Here is a 26,903-nt window from a genome sequence, read left to right as displayed (position 1 = left end):
GAAAGCCGATGACATTGTGCTGAATTCAGCGTACTGTTGGCTTTCTAGCGGTGTATTACACTGCATGTACCCCGAGGACATGAAAGGTCCTCTTTAGTGTAGAGAAGGTCAGACAAAAACATTGGGTGACGAAAATACAAAGCAGCAGCACACATTTTATTTTTGCTATATATTAACTTACAAATCAATAAGTTACAAGAGATGTTTAGAACATTCACACGTTTTAGAGATCCATGTTTAAATCAAGAACACCACATCCTCTGCCAGCATGACTTGGTTGTCATTTTGCATATTGTCCAGCGCTTCCTTTACTTCAGAAAGCTCAAACGGGTCATGATTTCCTTTATTGATCAATTCAAGCAACTGACTAACAGCAACCGATTGGGAGCGAGTCGCCTTAAAGGCCTTCAGAAGAGCCGCTTTGAATTCTTTAATCCTATGAGGGAAGAAAAAAAAATATATATGATTTTAGGGTGAAGACTGACTCACGTTACAAGCCCCAAAAGATAAAAAGTCAACCCATAGCAATTATACAAAATGTCACATTAACCACTTCAGTACTGGGCCAATTTCCGGTCCAGGACCAGACACATTTTAGGTTTTTGGTTTTTTTTTGTATGTGCAGTTTTGAGGTCTGTAACGTTTTTCTCATATGTCTCATTCAACTAATTTTTGCATCTTTTTTTAAGGACATATAGGGCTTTATTTTTATGTTATTTTTAAATGTGTTAGTCATAAAAGACCTTTGGGGACATCTGATGACTTTTTTTGTATTAGAGACTGATTTTCCCTGCAACTGGGGCTGGTATATTTAGCCTCCTGCCACAGCCTCCTGTACGTTACTAAACAGTTTATAGAGCTGATCTGTATCCTGTAGGACCCAGAAGCTCTTAGAAGATGCTGACACCAGCGGATCACATGACCACCGGGTCAGAGGGCGGCACCATCATGGCAGCGCCCATAGCTGTGTATACAGCGCTCAATGAGTGCTGTATACACAGCGAGCGAGAAGGCAGGGAAGGTAATAAATCTTCCCCTGCCTTCTCTCTGGGAGCTCCAGCTGAAGTTACAGCCGGCTCCCAGTTTCAGCAGCTGCACGACATCGTGCAGCTGCTGTGTTCTGATTGGATGTACCAGTATGTCCTGTCAGAACAAGGCAACCACCTTCCGGACATTTATAGTCTATGGGCGGCCCGGAAGTGGTTAATGGATAGGGGTGATTTAAAGGGGTTGGCCACTATATACGTAAAACTCTGCAATGTGTAGCACAAACATAAATAATAAACTTACTCAGACATTCATTTGCATTTTTGCTTCTGTCTCTTTATTTTTAAAGCCACGCCCCCCACTAACATGGCTCTGCCGGCTCCCTGACATGCCTGCCTTGACCACCGTGCGCGTGACATGGAGGGACATGTGACACAGTCTGACCAGGTCACGTGACTTTGTGCGCACCTGCGCTGCTCTTATGATTTGTGTTAACCCCTGAGATGCCGGCATCTCAGGGGTTTCCTTATATTCTGGGCATCTCAGGGGGTTTCTCTATGTACTGGGGTCCCGATCGGCACCCCCCCCCCCCCCCGCGACAGTTTCGGACAGCCTGAGGTCTGTTCAGTGACCCCGGGTCTGCCCTCCATGTGTCCCTACACGTACCTGGTCGATCCTGCCAGGAATGGAGGCTGCCAGCCCATGTGTGTACACGGGCTGACAGCCTCCTATACACTGCAATACATGTGTATTGCAGCGTATACTGCTGTGTCCTGTCCCTGTCCGGTCTCTGCGAAGCAAAAGGAGAGCAGCGCTGTCTGGCCTGGCCTCCTTCCCTCCTGTGTTGCTTTATTGCCGGAGTGAGATATGAGAGGCAGGGAAGGAGGGGCGGGCCAGATGGGGGAAGGAGGCGTGGTTTCAAGCATGCCGTGAAAACCACGCCTCCTTCCCCCGTCTGTCCCGCCCCTCCTTCACTGCCTCTCAGATCTAGCTCCTGCAATGAAGCCACACAGACAGGGAAAGAGGGGCGGGCCAGATGGGTGAAGGAGGTGTGTTTTCAAGTTTGCTTACAAAACCACGCCTCCTTCACCCGTCTGGCCCGCCCCTTTTTCTCTTCTTGCATAGCTTCACTATGTGAGATCTCACTCAGTGAGATCTGAAATTAGAGTTGACCACATTTGAGTCTACAGTATTTCTTCTGGGATCCACCACATTAGCTTAGACCCTGAATGCTACATATACATATATATACATATATATATATATATATATACACACACACACACACACACACGCACACACACGCACGCACGCACGCACGCACGCACGCACGCATGTTCAAATAACCCCTATATCTAGAATACATATAAAACAAAAACCATTACTGTTGAAACACATACACATTTGGTATCCCTGTGTCCAAGCCCCCCCCCGGTTCTATTTACATTGGTGAAATATTATATTATGTGATTTTTTTTTTTTTTTTAAATACATATTTGGTATCACCACGTCCGTAAAAACCCGAACAATAAAAATAAAACATTATTTAACCTGCACGCTAAACGACATTAAAAAAACGTAGAAAAAAAACACACAAAATAATGATTATTCACCACCTAATCAGGTTATAATTGTCAGATGAAAACCAAAATGCCCTTCAACAGCTCTTTTTTTAAAAAGAAAAATAAAAAGGTTATGCCTTTCAGAAGATGGCGATGCAAAAATAGATTTTTTCCCTGAATTGAATTTTATTCTGTACAATTAGCAGCGAATGGAAAAAAGAATATAAATGAGGTATCGCCGTAATCGTACCAACCCGCAGAATAAAGATCACGTTACTTATGTTGTATGCAGCACGGGGAAAAAATTAAATGCTAAAACGCAATGTCAGAAGTTAAAAATTTATAAAATAAGTTACAGGCACCCCAGAATGGTGGCAATGAAAAGTACACCTCATATCGCAAACATATATGGCGACATCACCAGAAAACAAACAAAAATTTAGCTTATACAATGTGAAGACATAAAATCCAAAAATCGCCTAATCATTAGAACACAACTGGCTGCGTCAGGAAGGGAACGTATAAGCTGTGCGAGCGAATATCAAGGGACACCCCAGATTTACAGCTTATGAGAGAGAATATGCAAGTGCTCCCCCCATCAGTGTTATAGTAGCTAGTGGGAAATTGGGTTCAATGTCTTGTCACAGTAATGACACATGCATTTTTATGGGCCCATACACACAATCACATTTTTTGCAGCTGTGTGTCCTTGCAATCTACATGCATGTGCTATAATTGTCTGCATTTAGAGCACTGACGCTCCTATTCATTCGGGCCTAATCAGGATGCTGCGACGGAATGCCAGTGCTGCACCTTTTCCGCCATGTGAACATACCCTTAGGGTTCTCCGTGGGCCTCTGTGGGGTTTTTTTGTTTGTTTGTTTTTGTAATAGGCCATCACCTGCTGGAGTAACCCACATCACCTGCTGCAGGTAACTGGCCCTATTTACTTTCCGATCCCCGTTCCTCTTCACAGCCACCTCTACTTCCTCTTGTTCCCTCCATGGGGCCCTGTGAGCTTCATATAATGTGCTGACAGCAACATGATATGGGACACACAGGGCCCCGAAGGGAACAAGAGGAATCAGAGGCGGGCAGAAGTAGGAGTGGGGATCAGTGAGTAAGGTCATGAGCCCACAGCATGAGAATATGTTTAGCAAACCCCATGAGATGTATTTTATAACATTTGCCTGGTGGTTCTGTTTGGACCAAAGACGTTCAAACTGAAACTTCTATTATTATACTCATAAATATAATGATCCCTCTGGAATCCTGTATGTCTTCAGGCCTCTTTAATAATTTTACGTGGGTCAGGCCAACGTCAAAATGCATAATTATACTGGCATAACCATCGTCTGCTGGAATCCAGGAGAGGTAAGTAGCACTGTTTTATATTTTTGTCACATTCCCTGGGCCTCCAATTATTATACTCTGGGGTCTGAAAAGTTCATGGGTGGTGTACTCCAAATATCTGCCATTATACTGTGTGGAAGCGCCACTATGGCCATTATATTGTGTGCAGAGGCCACTATGGAACATTATGCTGTATGGGGAGGCCATAACGGAACATTTTACTGTCTACAGTGTTCACTATGGAACATCATACTGTGTGGAGGGACTGTTATGGAACATTATACCATGTTGAGGGGCCGCTATGGGACATTAAACTGTGTGGAAGGGCCACTTTATGACGGTATACTGTGTGGAGGGGCCGCTATGACATTATACTATCTGGAGTTTGGCCACGGGAGAGGGGGGGTTGGGTTGGACATGGGAGAGGGGGGGTTGGGTGGGCTGCGGGGGGGCAAGGGGCGCTGGTTGCGGAAGCGAACGCAAGGAGACTTAGTGGAGGGGGGGTGGGGAGTGCCACACAGAGTGGATGGGGCGGGGGGCCCCGGGAGGAAGAGGGACTGGTGGGTGCCTTCAGAGGGGGGGGCAGGGGCCCGCGGGAGGAAGGTGCGGGGGCCGCGGGAGGGGAGGTTGGGACGCGGGCAGGGAGCCCAGGGGTCCGTGAGATAGGGGTGGGGGGCCGCTGAGGGAAATGGCGCCTGTGAAGGGGGTGCCCCGCGATGAGAGGTTGGGGGCCAGAGGCACGCGACACAGTAGGAAGCAGGGCCATAGGTGCGGGGACGGGAAGGGGCAGATGCGCGGGTGACAGGGGGGAAGGCAGGAGCAGGTGGTAGATAGGCCGCGCGGCCAGACGAGGGCCAAGGGAGGTGAGGGTGCACGGCGGATTGTAACCAACACAACTTGGCTAAATAGAAGCGGCTCAGCGCCAACGCCAACCCGCAGACGAAGTTGCGGGCAGATGCTAGTACAGCTATATATATCTTATTCTGTATACATTACACAGTATATGTTTGAATGTAAACATATAGCTTCAGATGGGTAATAAACATTATCTAGTGTTTAGATTGGAGGAATCTCACCATTTTCAGTGTTTCTGTCACTGTCTGTGGAGGAGCTGAAGTGAATAAAGCTGTGTGATAACGTCCTATGTGTGGAAAGATGCAGAGCTGTCATGTGACCTCAGCTCCACCAATGGAATGCAGGCAGGAGCTTTACTTTCAGTTTGTTGATTGTCCCGCCCACACAAGCTGGCTGAGCTTACACCGCAAAATCTAATTTTAATGAGGAACAGGTAAGATAAAAATCATTTTTATAGCACATTTGTCCTATAACCATCTTTCTGAGTTGTCTGGGGCACTTTGATTTTTTCAGCTTAAGGGTGGCCAACCCCTTTAAAGCTAGGTTCAATTTGGAGATTCCGTTCCCCATTTTGATTGAAAAATGCAAAGAAAAAAAGACCTGCAAGCATTTTAAAAGAAGACCTTTCATCAGATTAGGCACGGGCAGTTCCATATACTGCTGGAAAGCCGACAGTGGGCTGAATACAGCACACTATTGGCTTTCCCGATCTGTTCCCCGGGTAAAGCGCTATCGGTCCCGGTACCGTAGCGCTTTACAGTCAGAAGGGCATTACTGACAGTCAGTCAGGAACGTCCTTCTCCACAGCAGCGCCTATCACGCTGTACATTGTGAGCGGGGAGGAACGCCCCCTCCCTCTGCTCACAATGCTCATCCATAGACGAGTATTATCAGGAGGGGAGGGGGGCGTTCCTCCCCACTCACACTGTATAGCACGATAGGTGCTGCTGTGGAGAAGGACGTTCCTGACTGACTGTCAGAAACACCCTTCTGACTGTAAAGCGCTACGGTACCAGGACTGATAGCGCTTTACCTGGGACACAGATCGGGAAAGCCAATAGTGTGCTGAATTCAGCCCACTGCCGGCTTTCCAGCAGTATATGGAACTGCCCGTGCCCAATCTGATGAAAGGTCCTCTTTAAAGGCGGAAACCAGGACTATGGAGTCCACAAGTAACCGCTTTTTAAGCAGATTGGGTTTCCGGTTTTTGGGTCTCGAAGCGGGGTTGTGTTTTCAGATGTGTTTTCTTGCGTTAACATTGCCATCCGTGGCTGGTCTTATTGTGCAGTTTTCACATCACAACGCATATCTTAGTACTTTGCACGCCAAGCTTAGGCACTTATCAAGTATATATGGTTCACTGTTGTATACCATTCCAAATGCCAAAAAGGAAACACTCAGCCTTCAATGTGTGAATAGAGCCCTGGATACATTAAAGGGTCTTTTTGTGGGCTTTATCAAAAAAAACCAAAACGCTGAGGCCAAAATAGCGGCCTAAGGAAAGGACATGGGACTACACAGATACGGTATGCGACAGCCCGATTACTTTACTTAGATCACTGTACTGTCCTCATATGACCTCTGAGGTCAGCAGCAGGGGACAGGAGAGCATGTTTTTTTTTTTGTTTTTTTTTAACCTTCTTTGGCCTCCTTGTGGAAAAATGTATGTCCTGGATAACCCCATTAATGTATAACTAGAGAACTGAATCTATGCAAATAGTTTCACAGTAACTGCAATTTACTGTTTATATTGGCCATGAGGGACTATAAAACTAGTTTAGCCAAATAAGCAGAATTCCTACCTCTTTTGACTCAATGAACTCTTGGCATCAGTCTCACCCTGACTTTCAGAAACCTTCCTTGGAGTTTTGGTACGCAGAGGAAGTGCTATAAGTAAAAGGAAAGATATTTAATAAATTGAGTCAAAGCAGAAGAATTTGTGGAGATAAATCCTTGATGATCCAAAATACATATTTGGTACATAATGAGAACTGGCTGCTAGTTCACAAATGGGACGGTCCTAAAACCTGACACATAAAAGCCCCAAGTCATATGTATTCTACACAAAAGCTACGAGAATGGAGGCCTAATTCTAAACTATAAAGCAGTCAAATGCACACTATTATTATATGGCTATAGATACAGCACATTGATGAGTCCATTGATTTGGTCTATTAGAATATTTATAGGGAGTCTGAGCAAGAAATTTGGTATCAGACTAATGAAAGTACCTTGTAGGGCGACTTCGCCAACTCTCCAAACATCTCTCATTCTGCATATATTATGCAAATTAGCTGAAAGGGGATTAAGGGGAGTGTCATCTGCTGTAGATAATTGCCCCTAAATGCTGCCCCTTCCCCCATTACTTGAATGACATTTCCCACTGTCTGCAGTTAAAGAGGACCTTTCACCACTTTTGGGCACATGCAGTGTTATATACTGCTGTAAAGCTGACAGTGCGCTGAATTCAGCGCACTGTCGGCTTTCCCGATCTGTGCCCGGTGTAAAGAGCTTACGGTGCCGGTACCGTAGTGCTCTATGGTCAGAAGGGCGTTTCTGACCATTAGCCAGGAATGTCCTTCTGCCTCGCGGCGCCAATCGCGCTGTGCTGTGGAGCGGGGAGGAACTCCCCCCCTCCCGCTCCTGATAATGCTCGTCTATGGACGAGCTGTGTGAGCAGAGGGAGGGGGCGTTCCTCCCCGCTCCACAGCACAGCGCGATAGGCGCCGCGAGGCAGAAGGACGTCTCTGGCTAATGGTCAGAAACGCCCTTCTGACCATAGAGCACTACGGTACCGGCACCGTAAGCTCTTTACACCGGGCACAGATCGGGAAAGCCGACAGTGCGCTGAATTCAGCGCACTGTCAGCTTTCCAGCAGTATATAACATTGCATGTGCCCAAAAGTGGTGAAAGGTCCTCTTTAAGGGCAGTTATTTGGAGTGGAGATCTGGCAGAAGAAGAAACCCTTTTCAATTATTTTACATAAGAAAAAAACTCAGATTTTTCTGAAAAGGGTGCTGCAATACAGAATAAAAGGAACCTTTGGAAAACATAGAAGCTGCCATATAAGATACTGTTATTAGCCTGAAATATTTTCCTGCTGACAGACCCCATTTAAGACACTTTTATAAGAACCTTAGCATGGACCCGGAGCATTGTATGGTTCTGAAAACCATACTGATTAGTAGTTACCATTTTATCCAGATAAGTGCTGATGGAAGCATGTACTTACTTTCATTTTGACTGGCCTCCTCATTAAAAGCATAAGGATCCCCTGAATCTTGAGTGTCAGGCATTTTTCCTGCACGTCTTGAGCTTTTTCTGCATTAAAAAAATAAAATAAATTCTATATATTACATGTAAAGCTAGGTTCACACCTGCGCTCAGGTTTCCGTTCGGGGGTCCGCTTAGAGAACCCCGAATGGAAACCTAATTCCCTTAAAAAGCGGTAACCTTTGGAAACCCGACTCAGGTTCTGCCTGGAAAGGATGAAAAATGCTGCTCTGTTTGCCTGCTTTGTGAATTTATTCCTCCCATTGTTTACACAGCGTTGCTATAACCATGGACCTGTGACATAGGACAAGTGATGTCACTCACTCACTGCTCTTGCCGGCAAGGCATTCACTTCAGCTAATTGTAGGTTGCTGATAAAACCTGTAGAGTCTCTTATCTCTCTATGTAAACACACAAATAACACTGAGTCCTTCTCTACAAGCTTGTGCATATTATCTGATCAGCATAAGTATTGTGATACTTTTCAGGCCTGTTCAGCAAGGGGGGGGGGAATACTGGAAGTGAGAAGAAGAGACTGCTGAAACACTGAGATGGGAAAACCCCTTTAAGAATCATCCATATTTCACAAATGTACCTTATTCCCTCTTGGCTTGCTACCTCTTGACTTAAGTCTGGATCTTTTTCCACTTTCTTCTCCTTTGGTAAAATCTATTAAGTAGTTGATGAAGAAATAAGTACTATATAAATGCTAAACATATTTATACAGTATAAAAGAACACCAAAGAGGTGTACATGTGTGAATATAAAGTGCATATACACACGGTATATATGGCATGCCCTATGAAGAGAGCTAATAGCTTAGAACTAGCATGTTACACAATCTAATATAAGAGCCCATTTGAACCCTGTGCCAAATGCATTTGACTTCTCAAACCAACTTTGACAAACCTTTTTAAAATATGCAAACTGAACAAGCTCAAGGGCCATCTCTGCATCCTGGCGGTCAATGGTTTTGCTCATTCTGACTTTAGCATGAGCAGTAGCTAACCGGATCATAGTTTCAAGGGCTCTAGCTGTAACTGGCATAGTCTAGAGGAAGACACAATGGTCAGTGAAAATCAAATAATCAAAATGGACCATTTGAAGGTATTTCCCCAAATACACAATAGAAGTCCTTTTCAGTAGCCTTACCTGTCCTTCCTGCCTTAAAGTCCAACAACAACTTTTGATTTTCTAGCAGCATGTCAAAAGACATTCAAAAGACTTACAGTATCTACAGTAGAAGGATGTTATTACTCACGTACATACCCTAGCCCGATCATTGTTCATGTCATCATGGCTCCGAATTTTGGCATATTCCTGAGAGATGTAATCTGCTGCCTCAGGAGTCAGAACAGGCTTTATCAGTTTGGCGACGTGGATGTATTTCCGTATAAACTGCATGCTTACAATTTTAGATTTACTTTGAACAAGAAAAAAAAAAAAAAACAGCATGTAACAGTAATGATCAAACCACCATTAATATCATGTACAATATTTAATTTTATAAAATTACACAAAACTTTATGCATCATTGGGTAGAGATTGTTACCCCCTGAAAATTGTGAGATTGTAATGAGAAAATACTAAACTTTTTCCGTGGTCCGTGCAGCAGATTGTCATGCTTCTCATAAATCTGCAACTCTTGATCTGTGACCTCAATAGCATTTGGATCATCAGTCGCAAAAATCTCAACACTGCATCCAAGAGGCATTGCTGTGAAAGAGGGAAAATAGTGCAATTGTGTATTATAGTCATTAAAGGCAATGACCACAGACCTCCACTCATTTCAACAGGAAAAATAACCATTTACTAAGCAGTTATTCATTGTACTAACCAATTTCTGATGTTACCTGCCCAATAACCCTCTTTAAGAGGTCTAAGTGACACGTTTGCATTGTCAGATAAATGACAGGTAAACTGACCACGTGTTGTTGATCTTACCATCAACTGCAGTCTAATATGGCCAACTTTAGCTTACATTTATAGACAATGATTCTGTACGGGAACATCCACACTACATGGTCAAAAGTATTGAGGTACCACCATGAGTATTTATGATATTCCATTCTAGATTTTTCAGTATTAATATGTTGTTGCTTCTCTACTTGAATCTACAGCTTCCGCTCTTCTAGGACGGCTTTCTACTCCCCTATTCTGAAAGAGTCCATTCAATAAAACTCTGGTTACTTACAGGCTTCAAATGGTTTTAGATCTAGTATGAGTGTCCATCTCTGTTATTAAAAGGCCATTTAGAACTTAAGGGGCATTTTTTTTAGAATTTAGCTTAAGGAGCACTTTTCACCACCTCCACCAATTTAAGCTCTTAGCTGCTTAACTGTTCTTTGCCTCCATTACACCAAAGCAACAAGCACAGTTACTTTTGGTGTCTGATGTGCTATTTAAAGGGGTATCCCCATCTCAGAGATGCTATCTACTGTATAATGGTAGCTAAAGTAAACTGAAGAGTTTTCCTAAATACTTTGCTTTAGCAATGCTGCTTTGTTTGCCTGCCACATTATAGTATTCCTCCCTTGTTTATACAGTGTTTTTATCGTGCACAGCCTGTATCTTAGACCTGTTAGAAGACTTGAGTCTCTTCTCTTTGGGGGGGGGGGGGGGGGGGGTATAGTGCTCTCACTTTATGTACCTCTCTGCGGTCAGGAGAATCAGTTCAACTAATCATGGTTTGCTGATAAATGCTTAGACAGTGTTTGTTATCCATGTAGATAAACAAGGATAACACGGAATCTAGTTCTCTGTAGAAGCATGGTAAGTGTTCTATACAAACCTGTTTAATGTATTATAATTTACTGTACATATTATTTGATCAGTATTTATATTAGATTTTTTAGTAGTCATAATAAATCTCTCATGGTAAAGGCAATGTCTAACTAGTGAGGTACTCCATAGTGTCCATCAAACAGTCAAATCCACCCTCCAGCGTGCTGAAGTATACAAGTGAGAAAAGGTCAGCAGGCAAAGCTAGCGAGTGAGAGAGATGGTAAAATCCCTTTAAGTTCTGTAAGGTCAGGCAGTGGGACGTGATTCAGAGATCCAATCGGAGGCAGCTATTTCAAAGCTGTGAATCCCACCCTTTGTCTGTTCCTGCCTGACACCGCCCTCCTGACGATGCAGAGTCTAAATAGCATTTCTGGCACCAGAATGAACAGTATTGATTGCTTAGGAAATGGTGGGGCTAGAGAAAAAAAAATTCCATTTGTGCTGGAATCAGTGGAGAAGTGCCTATTAAATATTGTCAAGAGCTGGACTTGTTGGACATGGTGAAAGGTCCTCTTTAAAAGAAGGTGGTGACTATACGCACAGATGTAGCAGAGTTAACCTGAACATCTGCAGCATGATAGCTTACCAAAAACGACAAAAGAATGTTTTTCCAATGAAATTGTTTTTTGTTGCCTTCGATGATAATATATCGCACTGAAGCAGTTTAACCATCTGCAGAAGTTTGGGTTGACATCTGTATATCATAAAATGGTATTCATCCATTTATGTGCAGTCAAATAAATAAATAGGACAACGTACTAGACAAGAAACACTAAAAGGAAAATGTTTGTTTTGGTACCGTGTTAGCCAGTGGTTATAAAATATAAAAAAAAAACAAAAAAAAAAACTTTGCAAGTCTTCAGTAGGTGATACCTTTTTTAATGGCTAACTCATAATGATGACAGAATATGACGTTTCGAAGCTTTCCTCTGAGCTTCTTCTTCAGATATAACTAAAAGACACTTTCTAGAGGCTGCATATTTATGTACAACAGGACACAGGGCTAGAATTACAGGAGGGAGGGGGGAAGAGGCTTATTACTATATACTTATCACAACAAACAATCAATTGCCAGATCCCTCAGTTCTTATCTTAATGGCTGTCTTAATGATGTGTATAAAAAGACATAAACCCACGTGAGATGTTCATCCCATTGTCCAACGTCTGGAATAGGGTCATGGCCTTGTACTCATAAATCAGTCGCTGTTTCCTTGATTTAAAGTTCCCTTTTAAGATCAAGATTTTCATGTCATTGGTGATATTATGATCTTCCTGGCAAAAATGACTTGGCACGGGAAGATCAGTTCTCTGTTGTTTGATTGTATGGCGATGTGAATTAATTCTCATTCGGAGTTTCTGACCAGTCTCTCCAACATACAGATTTTCAGTGGAACATTTGGTGCAAATGATCAAATACACCACATTAGGTGTGTTACAGGTGAACACACCTGGGATTTTATATTCCCTGTTAGAGTTTGGTATCTCTATCTTGTCAGTGGTCAGTATGTGCGGGCAGGTTTTGCACCTCTTCTGTCCACATGGAAATGTTCCTTTGTTAGTTGGAGGTGACAGTGAGCTGCTAATAATCATATTCCTGAGGTTTGGTGGCTGTCTGTAGCATAGGAGAGGGGGGTCAGAAAATATGGATTTTAGACGATTGTCTTTTTGCAGTAGTGGATGTAATTTGCGTGTGATTCCTCTCAGCGTCTCCAGGTGGGGGTTGTATGTGACAACCAGGGGTACCCGAGTGTTCTCCTGTTTGGTATTGTATTTTAATAACTCCGATCTTGGTATCCTGGTGGCTCTGGTGATTTGGTTATCAACTGTTCTTGGATGGTAACCCTGCCTCAAGAATGTGTTTTTGAGGCCCCCAAGGTGTTCGTCCCTATCTGCAGGGTTTGAACATATGCGATGGTATCTGATGGCCTGGCTGTATACAATGGAGTTCTTTATGTGTTTAGGATGAAAACTATCCCATCTTAGGTACGTAGGGCGGTCAATTGGTTTCCGATACAGTGATGTCTCAATTTTGTTGTCCTGTATCTTGATGACTGCATCCAGGAAGTTTATTTCGGAGAAGGAGTGATTGAGCGTCAGGTTGATGGTGGGATGGAACTGGTTGAACTGTTCATGGAAGGTTTTCAGCTGTTCCTCAGACCCGGTCCAAATGATTAGGATATCATCAAATCGGTGGTGAAACTGACAAAATTCATCCTCACTCACAATTACTTCTCCTTTGGTGACTGCATCTATTTACAACGGACCGGCACCGCAATGGGGAGCAAAATGGCGCCACAGTACGCTAATCTCTTCATGGCCAAGCTTGAGAGTGACTTCCTATCCACCTGCACCATTAGGCCTCGGGCCTACTATCGCTTCATTGATGATATCCTAATCATTTGGACCGGGTCTGAGGAACAGCTGAAAACCTTCCATGAACAGTTCAACCAGTTCCATCCCACCATCAACCTGACGCTCAATCACTCCTTCTCCGAAATAAACTTCCTGGATGCAGTCATCAAGATACAGGACAACAAAATTGAGACATCACTGTATCGGAAACCAATTGACCGCCCTACGTACCTAAGATGGGATAGTTTTCATCCTAAACACATAAAGAACTCCATTGTATACAGCCAGGCCATCAGATACCATCGCATATGTTCAAACCCTGCAGATAGGGACGAACACCTTGGGGGCCTCAAAAACACATTCTTGAGGCAGGGTTACCATCCAAGAACAGTTGATAACCAAATCACCAGAGCCACCAGGATACCAAGATCGGAGTTATTAAAATACAATACCAAACAGGAGAACACTCGGGTACCCCTGGTTGTCACATACAACCCCCACCTGGAGACGCTGAGAGGAATCACACGCAAATTACATCCACTACTGCAAAAAGACAATCGTCTAAAATCCATATTTTCTGACCCCCCTCTCCTATGCTACAGACAGCCACCAAACCTCAGGAATATGATTATTAGCAGCTCACTGTCACCTCCAACTAACAAAGGAACATTTCCATGTGGACAGAAGAGGTGCAAAACCTGCCCGCACATACTGACCACTGACAAGATAGAGATACCAAACTCTAACAGGGAATATCAAATCCCAGGTACGTTCACCTGTAACACACCTAATGTGGTGTATTTGATCATTTGCACCAAATGTTCCACTGAAAATCTGTATGTTGGAGAGACTGGTCAGAAACTCCGAATGAGAATTAATTCACATCGCCATACAATCAAACAACAGAGAACTGATCTTCCCGTGCCAAGTCATTTTTGCCAGGAAGATCATAATATCACCAATGACATGAAAATCTTGATCTTAAAAGGGAACTTTAAATCAAGGAAACAGCGACTGATTTATGAGTACAAGGCCATGACCCTATTCCAGACGTTGGACAATGGGATGAACATCTCACGTGGGTTTATGTCTTTTTATACACATCATTAAGACAGCCATTAAGATAAGAACTGAGGGATCTGGCAATTGATTGTTTGTTGTGATAAGTATATAGTAATAAGCCTCTTCCCCCTCCCTCCTGTAATTCTAGCCCTGTGTCCTGTTGTACATAAATATGCAGCCTCTAGAAAGTGTCTTTTAGTTATATCTGAAGAAGAAGCTCAGAGGAAAGCTTCGAAACGTCATATTCTGTCATCATTATGAGTTAGCCATTAAAAAAGGTATCACCTACTGAAGACTTGCAAAGTTTTTTTTTGTTTTTTATAATTTAAGAAACACTAAGGGATCGTTCACATCTGTGCCCGGCACTCCGTTCTGCAGGTTTCCGTTTCCTGCTCAAAACTGGACAGGAGACAGAAACCTGCCGGCATCCTTCAAACCCATTCATTTGAATGGGTTTGAAAAGTGTCCGGCTGTGAGCGCCGATGAGCGTTTTGTGCTCTCCAAGGCGGACATTCAGTACTCTGTGTCCGGTTTAAAAAAAACGGTTTTGCCATGGAGAGGTCAAAACGCTCACGTCTGGACTCGGCATGACAGGTTTCCGTCTTCTGCATGCAGAAGACGGAAACCTGATAACGGAGTCCAGACGCTGGTGTGAACCCAGCGTTAGGATGCAACTATCACAGCATACCATATCCATCCTGCTCCCCAGGAGTTCTATATCGGTGTATTCTCAGAACATGGTCTGCAATTTCACGATCATTGTCTGCATCCGTTTGATCCAATACAATAAACAGCAAGTCAAATCTTGATAGCAGGGAGTCTTGTAAGCCAATGTTTTCCATTGGTGTCCTATACTGATCATACTGCGGAGTGCAAAGTGGTTAAAATGGGAAAAATCTGTTACGCACATTGTACATAGTATTAATAAAACCAGAACTGACTGGAACGTAATGGCCATAAAAGGATACTAAAATAAGGTGGTGTTTATATTACAATTGTGAACTACAGTATGTTAGGCATATGCACTAGGAAAGCTCCTGGCACATACGGTATGTTAAATGTATTAGCAACATATGCTATTGTCTGCCTGCTAGTGACATACGCTGAGCCTTCTGTTGGGAAAAACATTTTATATAGCCATAAATTATTTTTGCAAACTTAAGGCATACATTTCAGGACATAATACACGTTTAAAAAGACAACATGGCCTGTTTTTACGTCCTACCCAAGTAGATCAGTGTAACCCCAATCAATCAGGGAATAGGAATTCGCTAATGCCCCGTTATGGTCACATGTGTACTATTGATAGACCATAGATCACATTCCTAACCACATACCCGTCCATAAACTGGATTTGCCGCAGCCAGAACACTGCACCGGGCGTTTAATCTTGCTTGAATTCCAGCTTTCGCTATTGTCACACGACCTTGTTCCATGACTTCGTGTATAGCAGTTCTGTCCATGTCAGACATTTTATCAAATTCATCAATACAGACAACGCCTCTATCAGCAAGTACCATTGCACCAGCTTCGAGACGCCTCTCCCCTGACCAGAAACAAATGCAGCATAAACCAAGGTTATAAACTAAGAGCTGAGGATCAGTTGTAATACTTTATTTCTATCAAGACTAGACGTCAAAATTGTGTGCAGATGAGACCAACTTGCCTGTTTCTTGGTCAGTTGTCACAGCAGCTGTTAACCCAACTCCAGAGGATCCCCTACCAGTGGTGGGAATGGCTCTTGGTGCTGTATGCAACACATATCGCAACAGCTGGGACTTAGCAACAGAAGGGTCACCTGAAAAATGTAATAGAGATAAATATACCTCATTGGAAAAAACCTATGTATAATGTGTATCAAACGTTTAAATAATCCTTACCTATAAGGAGGACATTAATATCTCCTCTTAGACGAGTTCCATTTTCAAGGACCTTCTCATTACCTCCAAGCAGCATGCATAAGATGGCTTTTTTAATATAATCATGGCCATGAATGCTTGGTGCCAATGACTTGCTTAACTGGTCAAAAATATCCTAACACAAAAAAAGGAATGAGCAGATGGAGAAGATAAAAGTTTCTAATTTTAAGAGTCAATATAAACCTTACCTGTACAAGTCGGGCATGTCAGCCTTGAATGTCTAGGTTGGAGGCATTACCTTACCTTCGAATGAACTTTAGAAAATTTCTTGATCTTGGCAACATCATCAGCAGAAAACGTTGGGGCAATTTCTTTGCTCATCAGTTTGATGTTATTTGCCAACAATATTGTCCTAAATTTAAGTCAAGTATATTTTTTGCCATGTTCTTTATAAAACATTACAAGAATGAATCTTACTAAGGATATGGAAACCATTAAATTTGTGTTCCTTTGTGTTTTATACTCACAACTGATCTAGTATTGCTAGTATCTAGGATGAGGATTGCTTTTTGCCATTTTATCACAGTCCCTGCCTTTGGCCATATTTTTGAAAATTTCTAAAAACCCCATAAGGAAAAGAAAATGTATCCTTATACCTGAATGTTCCAGATGTATATCCACCCTGCTTTGATGGCAAGCAGCGGTATATCCCCACTATCTGGACCCTGTCTCCAGGTTTACATTTGTCCACCAAGTCATCATCTGCAATGACATCAACAGAGCGAGGCAGCTGTCCGGCAGGAGCCCTCTCCGGCATCTCTTGTATGCTCAGAGTTTGATGATCTTTGTATGTGCTCAGCCCATATTCTGTCTCAAGTGGATTGTTTTCTTCATCCTGAATGTGTAGAAAAGTAATTGCCATTTGCACTGGACAAGTGATGGTTGAGATTATAAATGTAAAACTAAACATGAGAAAAAAAAATCCAACACTGCTTACTTTGGTGGGATAAATTGCACTGGATGGAAATGCCTCTAGAGTTGTCAGATCAGTATATTTCCTTTCCAGTGTCTTCTTTGTAGCTGGACAATAATGAACACTTCGCATCACCTTAGGTCGGACCAAGGAACCTAATAGGAAACCAAAGGTAAATCTTAAATATAAATGAATACTACGCTCTCCTGATCTATAGCCTTGTCTTGTTAGGTTTTCTTAACATTATTTCACTATCAACTACTGATGCTAGTACTGATAATACAGGGATATATGTAAATCTTCCCAAAATGAATAAAATAAGCAACATTTACATTTTGTAACAATTCCTTCAGCACAGACCAGATTTCCCAAGAAACTTGCTGTCAAAGTGCGAGGTGAAACATGCTTTGCTCCAAAACTGCCCTCAAATCCAACACTGAATTCTTCAAATTGCTTAGCATAGGTGGCATCAATGGAAGCAACCAAATCTTTTAAGGCTCTTTGGAATGCAATAACCTCCATAAAGGCGTCATTCAGCAATCTGCAATGATATGATCAACAGAAACTGATACCACCGATATACAGGGCTACATTCACACATACAGTCATTCCCATTTGGCTGACGCACTATTTTGCCACAGCAGGCACGCGTTACCCTCCAAGGAACAAGAATTTAAAGATGCAATGTATGCAGTAAAAGCTGGGTGTTTACTTTGTAGGCATCCCCCACCCTTGGTATTTTGAATGGAAGAATTGATGCAGTGCACAGTCCAAATGATGAAGGCTTACATACATGGGTGTTCCATTTTTTTAAAATATTTTTCGAAGAAGTCCCCTGTTGCTCTGTTTACAAATGGCTGCATCAATGAAGTCATCGCTAGAAGTTGAGGAACAAAAAAAAAAAAAAAAAAAAGCAGGAGATACATGAAAAACTCTTTTTCGCTAAGTTATTTTTTACCGGTTGGGGACTTAGCCGAAAATAGTATGCATACAGGTACCCTAATTAGAAGGGGAAAGAAGAATGGGGCCTGTTGAAAGTCAACCTACACCTACATGGAAACTTTGTAAAATGGTAGAAATGTTGCATACTTTCATACTTACAGATTAGCCCTGCGCTCATTTTTACGTCTCAGTTCATTCAGGTTGACAATTAATCGATGCTCGTTTGTACCAATCATATCCCTCACTTTTCCATGGTAAAATCCTTGATCTTGCTGCAACAAAAAGGACACATCACTATTGTATAGTATATTTAAGCATTTACATACCTGGGAAAAAAAACTATTGAGCACTACATATATAGAATACACTACCAAGGGCATAGATAAACATCACAGAAGCCTACAGTCAGCCTTGGCATTCACAACTCCATCATCCTGAAGATTAAGATGAAGTGCAGTTATACGTACTGTAGATTGAGGTTAGGCAATGACAAACTGGTTGAAGCAGTGTTCACCAATGACGTCAGAGACAAAAATGGCTCTTCAGCCGGTAGAAGCTCTAGAATCATTCGGACATAGAATTATCTAAGCTTGGTATTAGAGATAACCCCATATCACTAGCATACCTTCTAACCATTCAAGAGGAAAAGTCACTAGGCTGAGCTGTGTAGATAGTACAGCCCTTGGCCAAGGACCGTGATGGTGAACATATGGCACAAGTGCCAGAAAGGGCATGCAGCATGCGCCGTCCTCCGGATCGCTCACTAACGGGGAATCCGGTACAGGATTCCAGTTAGCGAGTGCTGCTTTCACCTGTATGTGCAAATGAGTGCAACTGCAGCCTACACTGACTGCAGAGTGTGACCTCTGCCGCGATGCAAGTGTGATGACACAAGTCATCAGTGCCTGCAGTCAGAAGAAGGAGAACACCATGGCGGCTATTCATGGGTAAGTATGATACTGTGTGTGGGGGGCATACTGAGAAGCATATAATACTGTGTGTGCACGTGTGTGCTGAGGACCGTATAATACTGTGGGGGGCCTGCTGTGGAGCGTATAATACTGTGGAGGGGCGGGGGGCTACTGTGGAGCGTATAATACTGTGGGGGAGGGCTACTGTGGAGCGTATAATACTGTGGGGGAGGGCTACTGTGAAGCATAAATGTGTGGGGGCTCAAAGTGTTGCATATAGTACTGTGTGGGGGGCTACTGTGGAGCATATAATACTGTCCGGGGGACACTGGAGCATATAGTACTGTCCGGGGGCCGCTCTGGAGCATATAGTACTGTCTGGGGGCCGCTCTGGAACGAATCGTAGTGTCTGGAGGCCACTGTGGGGCAGATTGTACCGAGTGGGGACCCTTCACTATTTATATCACAGTATCTGTTTTTATAGCAGACATGTGATATTAGTACAGACTGTAATAACATTGCACGCTCACTATAAAACAGATCCCGTGCAATGTAAATAGTGAACATTAATTCTTCAAAAGCACCAAATGCAGAGATTTTTACCTTTCAGTATAAAGTTATTTGTATTATTGAAATCTCAGTAAAGCTCCATTCAGACAACTGTAATTTTTGGGTCCGTAACTATCTGCAATTGTGGATCCGCACCGTATTAAGGTTAAATTGCAGTGTTGGCACTTTGTGATAATTTAGCAGGTTTTGGGTTGCAGTTTGGGCACCCTGTCTCTAAAAGGTTCGCCATCACTGCCATAGACTATAATGGGGTCCGTGTGGTGTTCACACAAAAAATGCAGAGAGAAAAGTGCTGCTTCCAATGCTTTTCTCTCCACATTTTTTATGCAGAGGGGAACAGGATCCCTAAATGCAAGGGCGCCATCTCTGTCCATTACATAGCTTCTGATAATGTCCATTGCTCCCACTATGACAGGATGAGAACAATGGACACCGCAGTAGACCCCAGTCCCACAAATTGGTTTTGAACCCACATCCTAAACAAGGCTCTCCCCTCTTACAAGTGAAGTAACTGAAACACTCGGACAATGAATGGAGAGATGGCTGCCGATCCCTCGCACACAGGGACCTTAGCTGAGTGCATCAGTGTGTCTGGCTGGCAGTACATGTCTATCCAGGCTAATGGCCATAAATGAACTCTACTGAATGGTTCACCCCCAACTACACGAGACTCCCTGTACTATGCACGCCCGGAGTCACACTCGCAGCTGTAGTTCACACTACTGGATCAGCGGCGTGTGACTCGTGATGAGGCGCAGTCACCGGCAGGTGGCGCTAAGAGATTCACTCACATCATCGTCCAGGAAGTCGAGATACTCCCTCTGCGCCTCCCGCAGCGCCTGGTCCTCCAGCCCACCCTGGAAATCCATCCTCTCTGTAGCCCGCCCACTTATCCGCCTCCTCCATATAAACCTCCGCTACCACGTGACTGCACCGGAGCTCCGCCCCCAGGGCTGTGAGAGTCTGAGGGAGAGTAAATAGAGCGGGACATGAGAGAGCAGAGACGGCGTGTCCTGGCGGGAGAGTTGTGTGCGCTGCTTGTGCCAGTGATGGCGGAAAGTCACACACACCAAATATCAGGGAACTGCGGCTTTAATAAACTTGTCAGTTATGTTTTAGATTTTTATCATATGAAAATGAGGGAATAAGTGCTTTGTGTAGAAACCTGCACTTCACACAACATTGGGGGCTCCAACACTGGATAACTGAGGTATAATAGGAAGCTATACAGTCCCCTCTATAAGGTATTGTCATTAGGTCATTGGATAACAGGTATAATAGGAAGCTATACAGAACAAGGTATTGTCATTAGGGCCATCGCCAAGTTACTGCTGACAGACTCCCTTTAAGTGAATATTATATAATAGGGAGCCCCCTTAGCCAGGACTGACACTTCTTCCCGTTGCCAATATCCCTCATAATAGGTATCCAAACATGGCAACCACTCATTAGCTGGCTCCATGCTATGTTATACGGCGGAGATGCTGCAGTAGTGTTGCCAGCACTGCCCGCACTGATTGTGGGTATTAACCCCATTAATACCTCATTCAATGTACCATTTTCCCAGTGGTTCATAGGTGCCAAGATTTTGGGATGGATCACCAACCCCCAGAATGAGATACAGGGGACCGAGATCCATTGCTATTATAGCTGGAAGCCAATTTTTTTTGCAAAGTTTTTGATTTTATTTAAAGGGTTAAAATGCAAAAAAAAATTGTCACAATCAGTCTGACCCACAGAATACGGGTGATGTGGCTTTCACACTTACGCCATGTCTGGCGTGATTCTGTCTAAATCCCGGAAAAACAGTCTTGCCAGCGGTCAGTTTAAAAATCCATTCATTTCAATGGGTTTTTAAAGCAAACCGCTGGTGTCCGTATGTAGCCTGTACGCCATCAAACCGTTTTTTTGTTTTGTTTTTTTTTTGCACGGATACAAAGTCCTGCGCTATGAGCCCATTGCCTTTTTAAAGTTTGTTTTTATCTGAATGTTAGGGGGACGGATATATATGTGAGTAAGATTTCTGCTGAGCCCGGCAAGTCAGTGGTGGTGGAAGAGAGTACTTGGGGTGCGTGGACTGTGTTGGGGTGCTTTACACTCAGTTTGTAGTTTGAGGGGGTGCATGCAAAATGGAGTCAGTTGACCCCTGGGATGGCCACATTAGGTGTTGGGACGGCTTGTACGTGACAATACACATAACTGACAATGACCCAAACTATTAAATTGATCATTAAATTGTTGGGGGAGCAGTATATCAACCAGGGACAGAAATAGACTTGACAGGCTGGACCCAGTACAGGTGGTGGGTGACAGAAGGATACTGCCCGTGGTGAGATCCATGCGGAAGAACAAATCCCACCCCATGTATGGGACCTTGATGGGACTTGGCAGCACTGTAAGTGACCGTCTGCTTCACCCCAAGTGTGAGAAGGAGCGCTAGACCAGGCTGTATAATCTACATCAGACCAAGTGAAGATCACTCCACACAGAGAACTAATGATTATGACTGTGAAGTCTTCCTTCTTTCTTTCTTCTCTTCCTTAGCTGCTATGGACTCCTAGTATATCTTCTCTTCTCAGCTTATGTGTGTCTCCTCCTGTAATATATTACTGTGTATTACCCTGTATCTGTATTACTATGCTGCTGTAACATACTGAAATTTCCCCACTGTGGGACTATTAAAGGATTATCTTATCTTATTTAACCCGTACAGTGAATGCCAAAATGGCTAATTACTGCTTTACCTCATCTCCCACAAAATGGAATAAAATATTATGGCTTTCACTATATGGCAACACCAAAAAGTAGTAAAATAGAAAGAAGTCTATACATGATCATACTGACCCACATATTGCAACGTAGCGGAAATACATTGCAGCTTTACCCACAGCGAGGCAAACTCTGCAAGACTTTCTGCTTCATTTCTAGCTGTACGGAAACCACCAGCATTTCTGTAGGTATACAGTAATTCATACGCAGCAGTTTACAAAAATGTGGCGGTTTTGGAAATCACAGCTTTTCTGCTGCAGGTATTTTTCCGTGTTTATGCTATGTGGGCTAATCCCATCCACGCATTGCAGAAAAATATCCGCAATGGAAAATGTGTGATTTCAAAAACGTTTGCGTCACAGTATATATATGTTTTCCATATAGGTATAATAGAAGTAGAAAGTACACAAAGGAAACCTCTGGGGACTCTCTGTGAAAAAAAAACACGGTGCATTTCTGCCACGGTCTTTGTTGCATTTCTTGGCTGCGGCTCGCTACGTGGGGCCTTAGTGTTAGAGAGGCATTCTCAGTCCAGAGGTTAGTGGTCTAAAATGTGCGCTCGCTATACAGGGGCACCAGCTCTTCTTCACCGTGTACGTTACAGGATCTTTTTTCTTGAAATAAAAAAAAAAAAACAAATAAAAATTTATTTCCATTCATACAGTGTGAAAGAGTGCTGAGATTACCAACCAGTGTGTCGCGGGTTATGAGAGAACCTAAAAGTTTTATCTATATAGTTTGTGTTTCCTCATCACAGCCTTGGTTGCTGTCAGTGACCGGAAACATCTTCTTTACATTCTGGTTACGCCAGGTTGGCACTAGCGTTGTGGTCTACTTCGGTGTATCTGCTGGGGGATCCGAACAACGGAGAGCCATACCACTAAAACAGCGGTTACACAAGGACACCATTGACTGTAATGGAAACCACCGGGTATCCACAGATTCCAAACTGAAAACAACGAAGAGAAAAGTCTCTCTGCTGATTATCTGCATTTTTTGCGACGGAGACATAAAGCAAGCCTTACTTGTATTTGTGAAAAGGTTTTGTATATAACATTTTGCATACCTCCCAACCGTCCCGATTTCCGCGGGACATTCACGATTTGGGTGACGTGTCCCGCGGTCCTGGTTGGAGGGAGGTATGTCCCGATTTCAACTCAGATCTGCGTCCAGAGGATGCAGATCTGAGTTGAACACATACACGGCTGTCACAGTTCAGCTCCTTGCTTTGCCGCTGCACGCCGCCTACTGGCTGTGTAGATGCGATGTGACGGCGTCACATCGCATCTACAACTGTGTTAGCGAGAGAGAGAGGCGCAGTGGGGGAGCAAGGAAAAGGTAAGTGTAATGTTTACACTGAGGTGGAACGTGAAACTGGGGGCAGATGAAGGAAAGGACGGCATGACACTGGGGGCAGAGATGTGGGGACATGAATCTGGGGGCAGAGATGGGGGGACATGAATCTGGGGGCAGAGATGGGGGGACATGAATCGGGGCAGAGATGTGGGGACATGAATCGGGGGCAGAGATGGAGGGGACATGAATCTGGGGGTAGAGATGGGGGACATGAAACTGGGCAGAAATGGAGGGGACATGAATCTGGGGGTAGAGATGGGGGACATGAAACTGTGGGCAGAAATGGGGGGACATGAAACTGGGGGCAGAGATGGAGGGGACATGAAACTGGGGGCAGAGATGTGGGGACATGAAACTGAGGGTAGATGAAGGGTGTATATGAAACTGGGGGAGAGATAGAGGGGGGACATAATTTACGGGTGACTGTAGGAGGATTATACTGTGTGCGGGCACATGAAAAATTTATGAGAATGGGCAGAGTCAACACAAAAGTGGGCGAGGCTAAATTTGCCACGGCGCGCTATGCGTGGCGGACATTTTATCCCTCTTTCGGTTCTTCAAAAGTTGGGAGGTATGCATTTTGTACTGTATTTTATGTACAATATGATATGATATGATATACAGAGGCCTGGATTTATCGTCTTTACCACAAGGTGGTGCTATGTAACACCACATTTTCTACACATTATCATAGGAGGACTACTTATTTTCTATATCTTGTCATGTCACATATTTTACCACCAGATGGCAGGATCTTGTACGACCTTGCCTACATAATCCTGATGCACTGCCTCACATTTACTGACATTGCCTTATCTTATGCTGGTTTCATATATAGAACTGATTTGAGCTAAATTTATGAAGGTAATATCTGTTATTGTATTTTTGTTTCATGAAGCACAACCCATTTCTATATGACATATGGACATACTAGAGAGGGGTCTTGCCTCTATGATCCAGAAGGGAAAGATGCTTTGTATAGGTAGCTTCCATTCTGGCGTATTCACATTGTCCTTGCATTACACGGACAGAAACTCTTTGTGACTTTCTCTGGCAGAATCCTTTGTTTGCAGGGGTGCTGGGAGTAGGATTTGGAGCGTTCTGCTGGGTGACTACCAAACGCGTTTTGAATGTGACTTCTGTACATTTATCAAGCCTCTTGTGCCTAGTTTGTCCTGAATCTTTTTATTTGCTGACATTTGTGACAAAGTATAGTACATGTTGCTTTCTACACATGGACCATTGTATACAAATAATTCTGCCCCTTACAGGACCATTATGCAGAATGGTTCATTGGACCAAGCAAGCCTATTTTAGTTCATATGGTCTCAGATTTATGCTGATGTCTGTCCTGGAGTCATCCTCATGTGTTTGTTATTTGAGGCCTCCAGTTAGTCCTGTCCTGCTATAGATGATTATTGCTGAAGACCCATGCCACACATACACGCTCCACCACGCCATGGAGGCTCGTTGTACTTCACACATTGATCTGGCATCATGAAGGTCATTAGACTGAAACATCCCTGCTTAACATTGGATCAATTTTTCATTTATACCTAAATACCGTTTTTTTTCATGGCGCATCAACCTATGTTAACTTCACAACAAATGTATTTGTTTATTCATCACTGAATCGAGAGTGTGCAGCAGATAATTTTTTCTTTTTTGGACACATGCACACTCAACTGGATTCAGCTGTTTATAGGAGAATGGGACATTGTCTGGCCTGAACATTTCCTGACAATCTCCTGTGGTCCTCGCCCTCTACTTCATTTACTTCATGAAGCACATTTACAGCTTCTTGTGTCACATCTGTTGTCAACACTAAAGTGCTTAGACAATGTCCATATATCATCTTATCAGGCTACTAAATTTATTGTGCGCCGATCTCAATATGTGGCCCACTGATGCACCACAATTATAAGGGTTAGTTCACACGCAAATCCGTGTGTGCATATTTTTACTTTTAATCTACTTTTAATCCCCTTATCTGTCCTCTAGGGGACGGAGAACGTTTGCTATAAGCATAAAAAGGTGTCAGTATGCAATCAGTATGTGCATCAGTCCATTTTGAAGTGTCAAACTGAATTCAAACGGACGGATGGCATACTGATGTGTGAACATACCCTAACTGCTATAAATATATACGTACGTATAGATGATGACATACTTTATTACTGTATATGCAGAGAATGGAATATACTGGAATATTGAGCTATAGCCATTACTATCATCATGGTCACTATCTAAGGAATAATTTAGACACAAGACAAAAACTACAAACGCAATATAGATATGTTTAAATGTTTTTTTTAATTGAATAGGCATCATTGTAATGAAAATATTACTATCCCTTTAAATAATAATAATAATAATAATAAAAAAAACATCACAGTGACCCTCAGGTCAGGCCTGGTCGAGAGCACAGAACTCGCTGCGGTCATTAAGACCAGTCCACCCTTATCCTGAGATGAGCGCCACCTGACCCAATGATCCAGGGGAAGGCGAAAAAACCCTGCAGAGAGTTATACCTCAGGGGGTAAAAAACTACTTCCTGACCCCAGTTATGGCGATTGGATATCTCCCTGGATCACATATCGCCTGCTGTTTTCTGCTGTATGTATATATGTATGTATGCTGTATAATAAGCTCAGGAGAGCTCAGTCTGAAAGAAAGAGACAAACTCTCACGATAAATACTTCATAGAAATAAGGACTCCCCCACACATTTCTACTTGATCATCTTATTACCCTCTTCTGGACAGCCCATAGACTATATCCGTCCAGGTGGTCCACGTATAAATATGTCCTTGCAAGGTTAGCCTGCTGCATAAGATCATTCACCTATTGGCTCAGGATGCCGCTGGTCCTACAGTCGGACATCCCATAAAGAAGGCAGGGACGGTTTAATGCCATCCCTGCCTTTCCAATCACTGTGTGCACAACACTCAATGAATGTTGTGTGCACAGCTATGGGAGCCATCATGATGCAGTGGTCACATGACTACTGGGGAGACAGAAACTCCAAGAGCTGCTGAGTCCTAGAGGACCCAGATCAGCTGTGGAGTACAGTATAGGAGGCTGTATTCCTCCTATAATTGGGGCAGTTATAAAAGAAATCATCTCCCCCCCAAAAAAGTTAAAATGGACTTCCAAAGGTCTATTATGACCTTATGGAGGGGCACAATATATTTAAAAAAAAATTATAAAAATAAGGTAACCCCAACCCACTACCACACCTCCATCATTGCTTCTAGCCCCAATCCCAGCAACAGCAATAAATAAAAATGACTGT

At 43.3% G+C, this 26,903-nt stretch overlaps 1 protein-coding gene across 2 annotated transcripts; it reads right to left on the bottom strand.

Moving 5' to 3' along the window:
• Positions 1-137: 137 nt before the first annotated feature.
• On the bottom strand, positions 138-20,353 carry LOC142200286 (maternal DNA replication licensing factor mcm3). Of its 2 annotated transcripts, none has more exons than XM_075270533.1 (17): positions 20,276-20,353; positions 18,163-18,275; positions 17,394-17,602; positions 17,086-17,216; positions 16,745-16,983; positions 16,392-16,500; positions 16,110-16,263; positions 15,896-16,027; positions 15,567-15,775; positions 14,918-15,092; positions 9,624-9,747; positions 9,301-9,454; positions 8,941-9,081; positions 8,627-8,700; positions 7,991-8,079; positions 6,560-6,644; positions 138-436 (listed from the first exon to the last, which is right to left on the bottom strand). In XM_075270533.1, the coding sequence occupies exons 1-17, from the start codon at positions 20,351-20,353 to the stop codon at positions 238-240; spliced, it is 2,415 nt and encodes an 804-aa protein (XP_075126634.1). In that variant the 3' UTR covers positions 138-237. The 2 variants fall into 2 exon arrangements, with proteins under 2 accessions (XP_075126634.1, XP_075126635.1); XM_075270534.1 differs by having other exon boundaries at positions 7,991-8,073.
• Between the last annotated feature and the right edge of the window lie 6,550 nt (positions 20,354-26,903).

This window comes from Leptodactylus fuscus, chromosome 4 (genome assembly GCF_031893055.1).
Source record: "Leptodactylus fuscus isolate aLepFus1 chromosome 4, aLepFus1.hap2, whole genome shotgun sequence".
NCBI lineage: Eukaryota > Metazoa > Chordata > Amphibia > Anura > Leptodactylidae > Leptodactylus > Leptodactylus fuscus.
The sequence above is the reverse complement of the archived record's forward strand: the minus strand, read 5'-3'. Positions and strand labels throughout refer to the sequence as shown.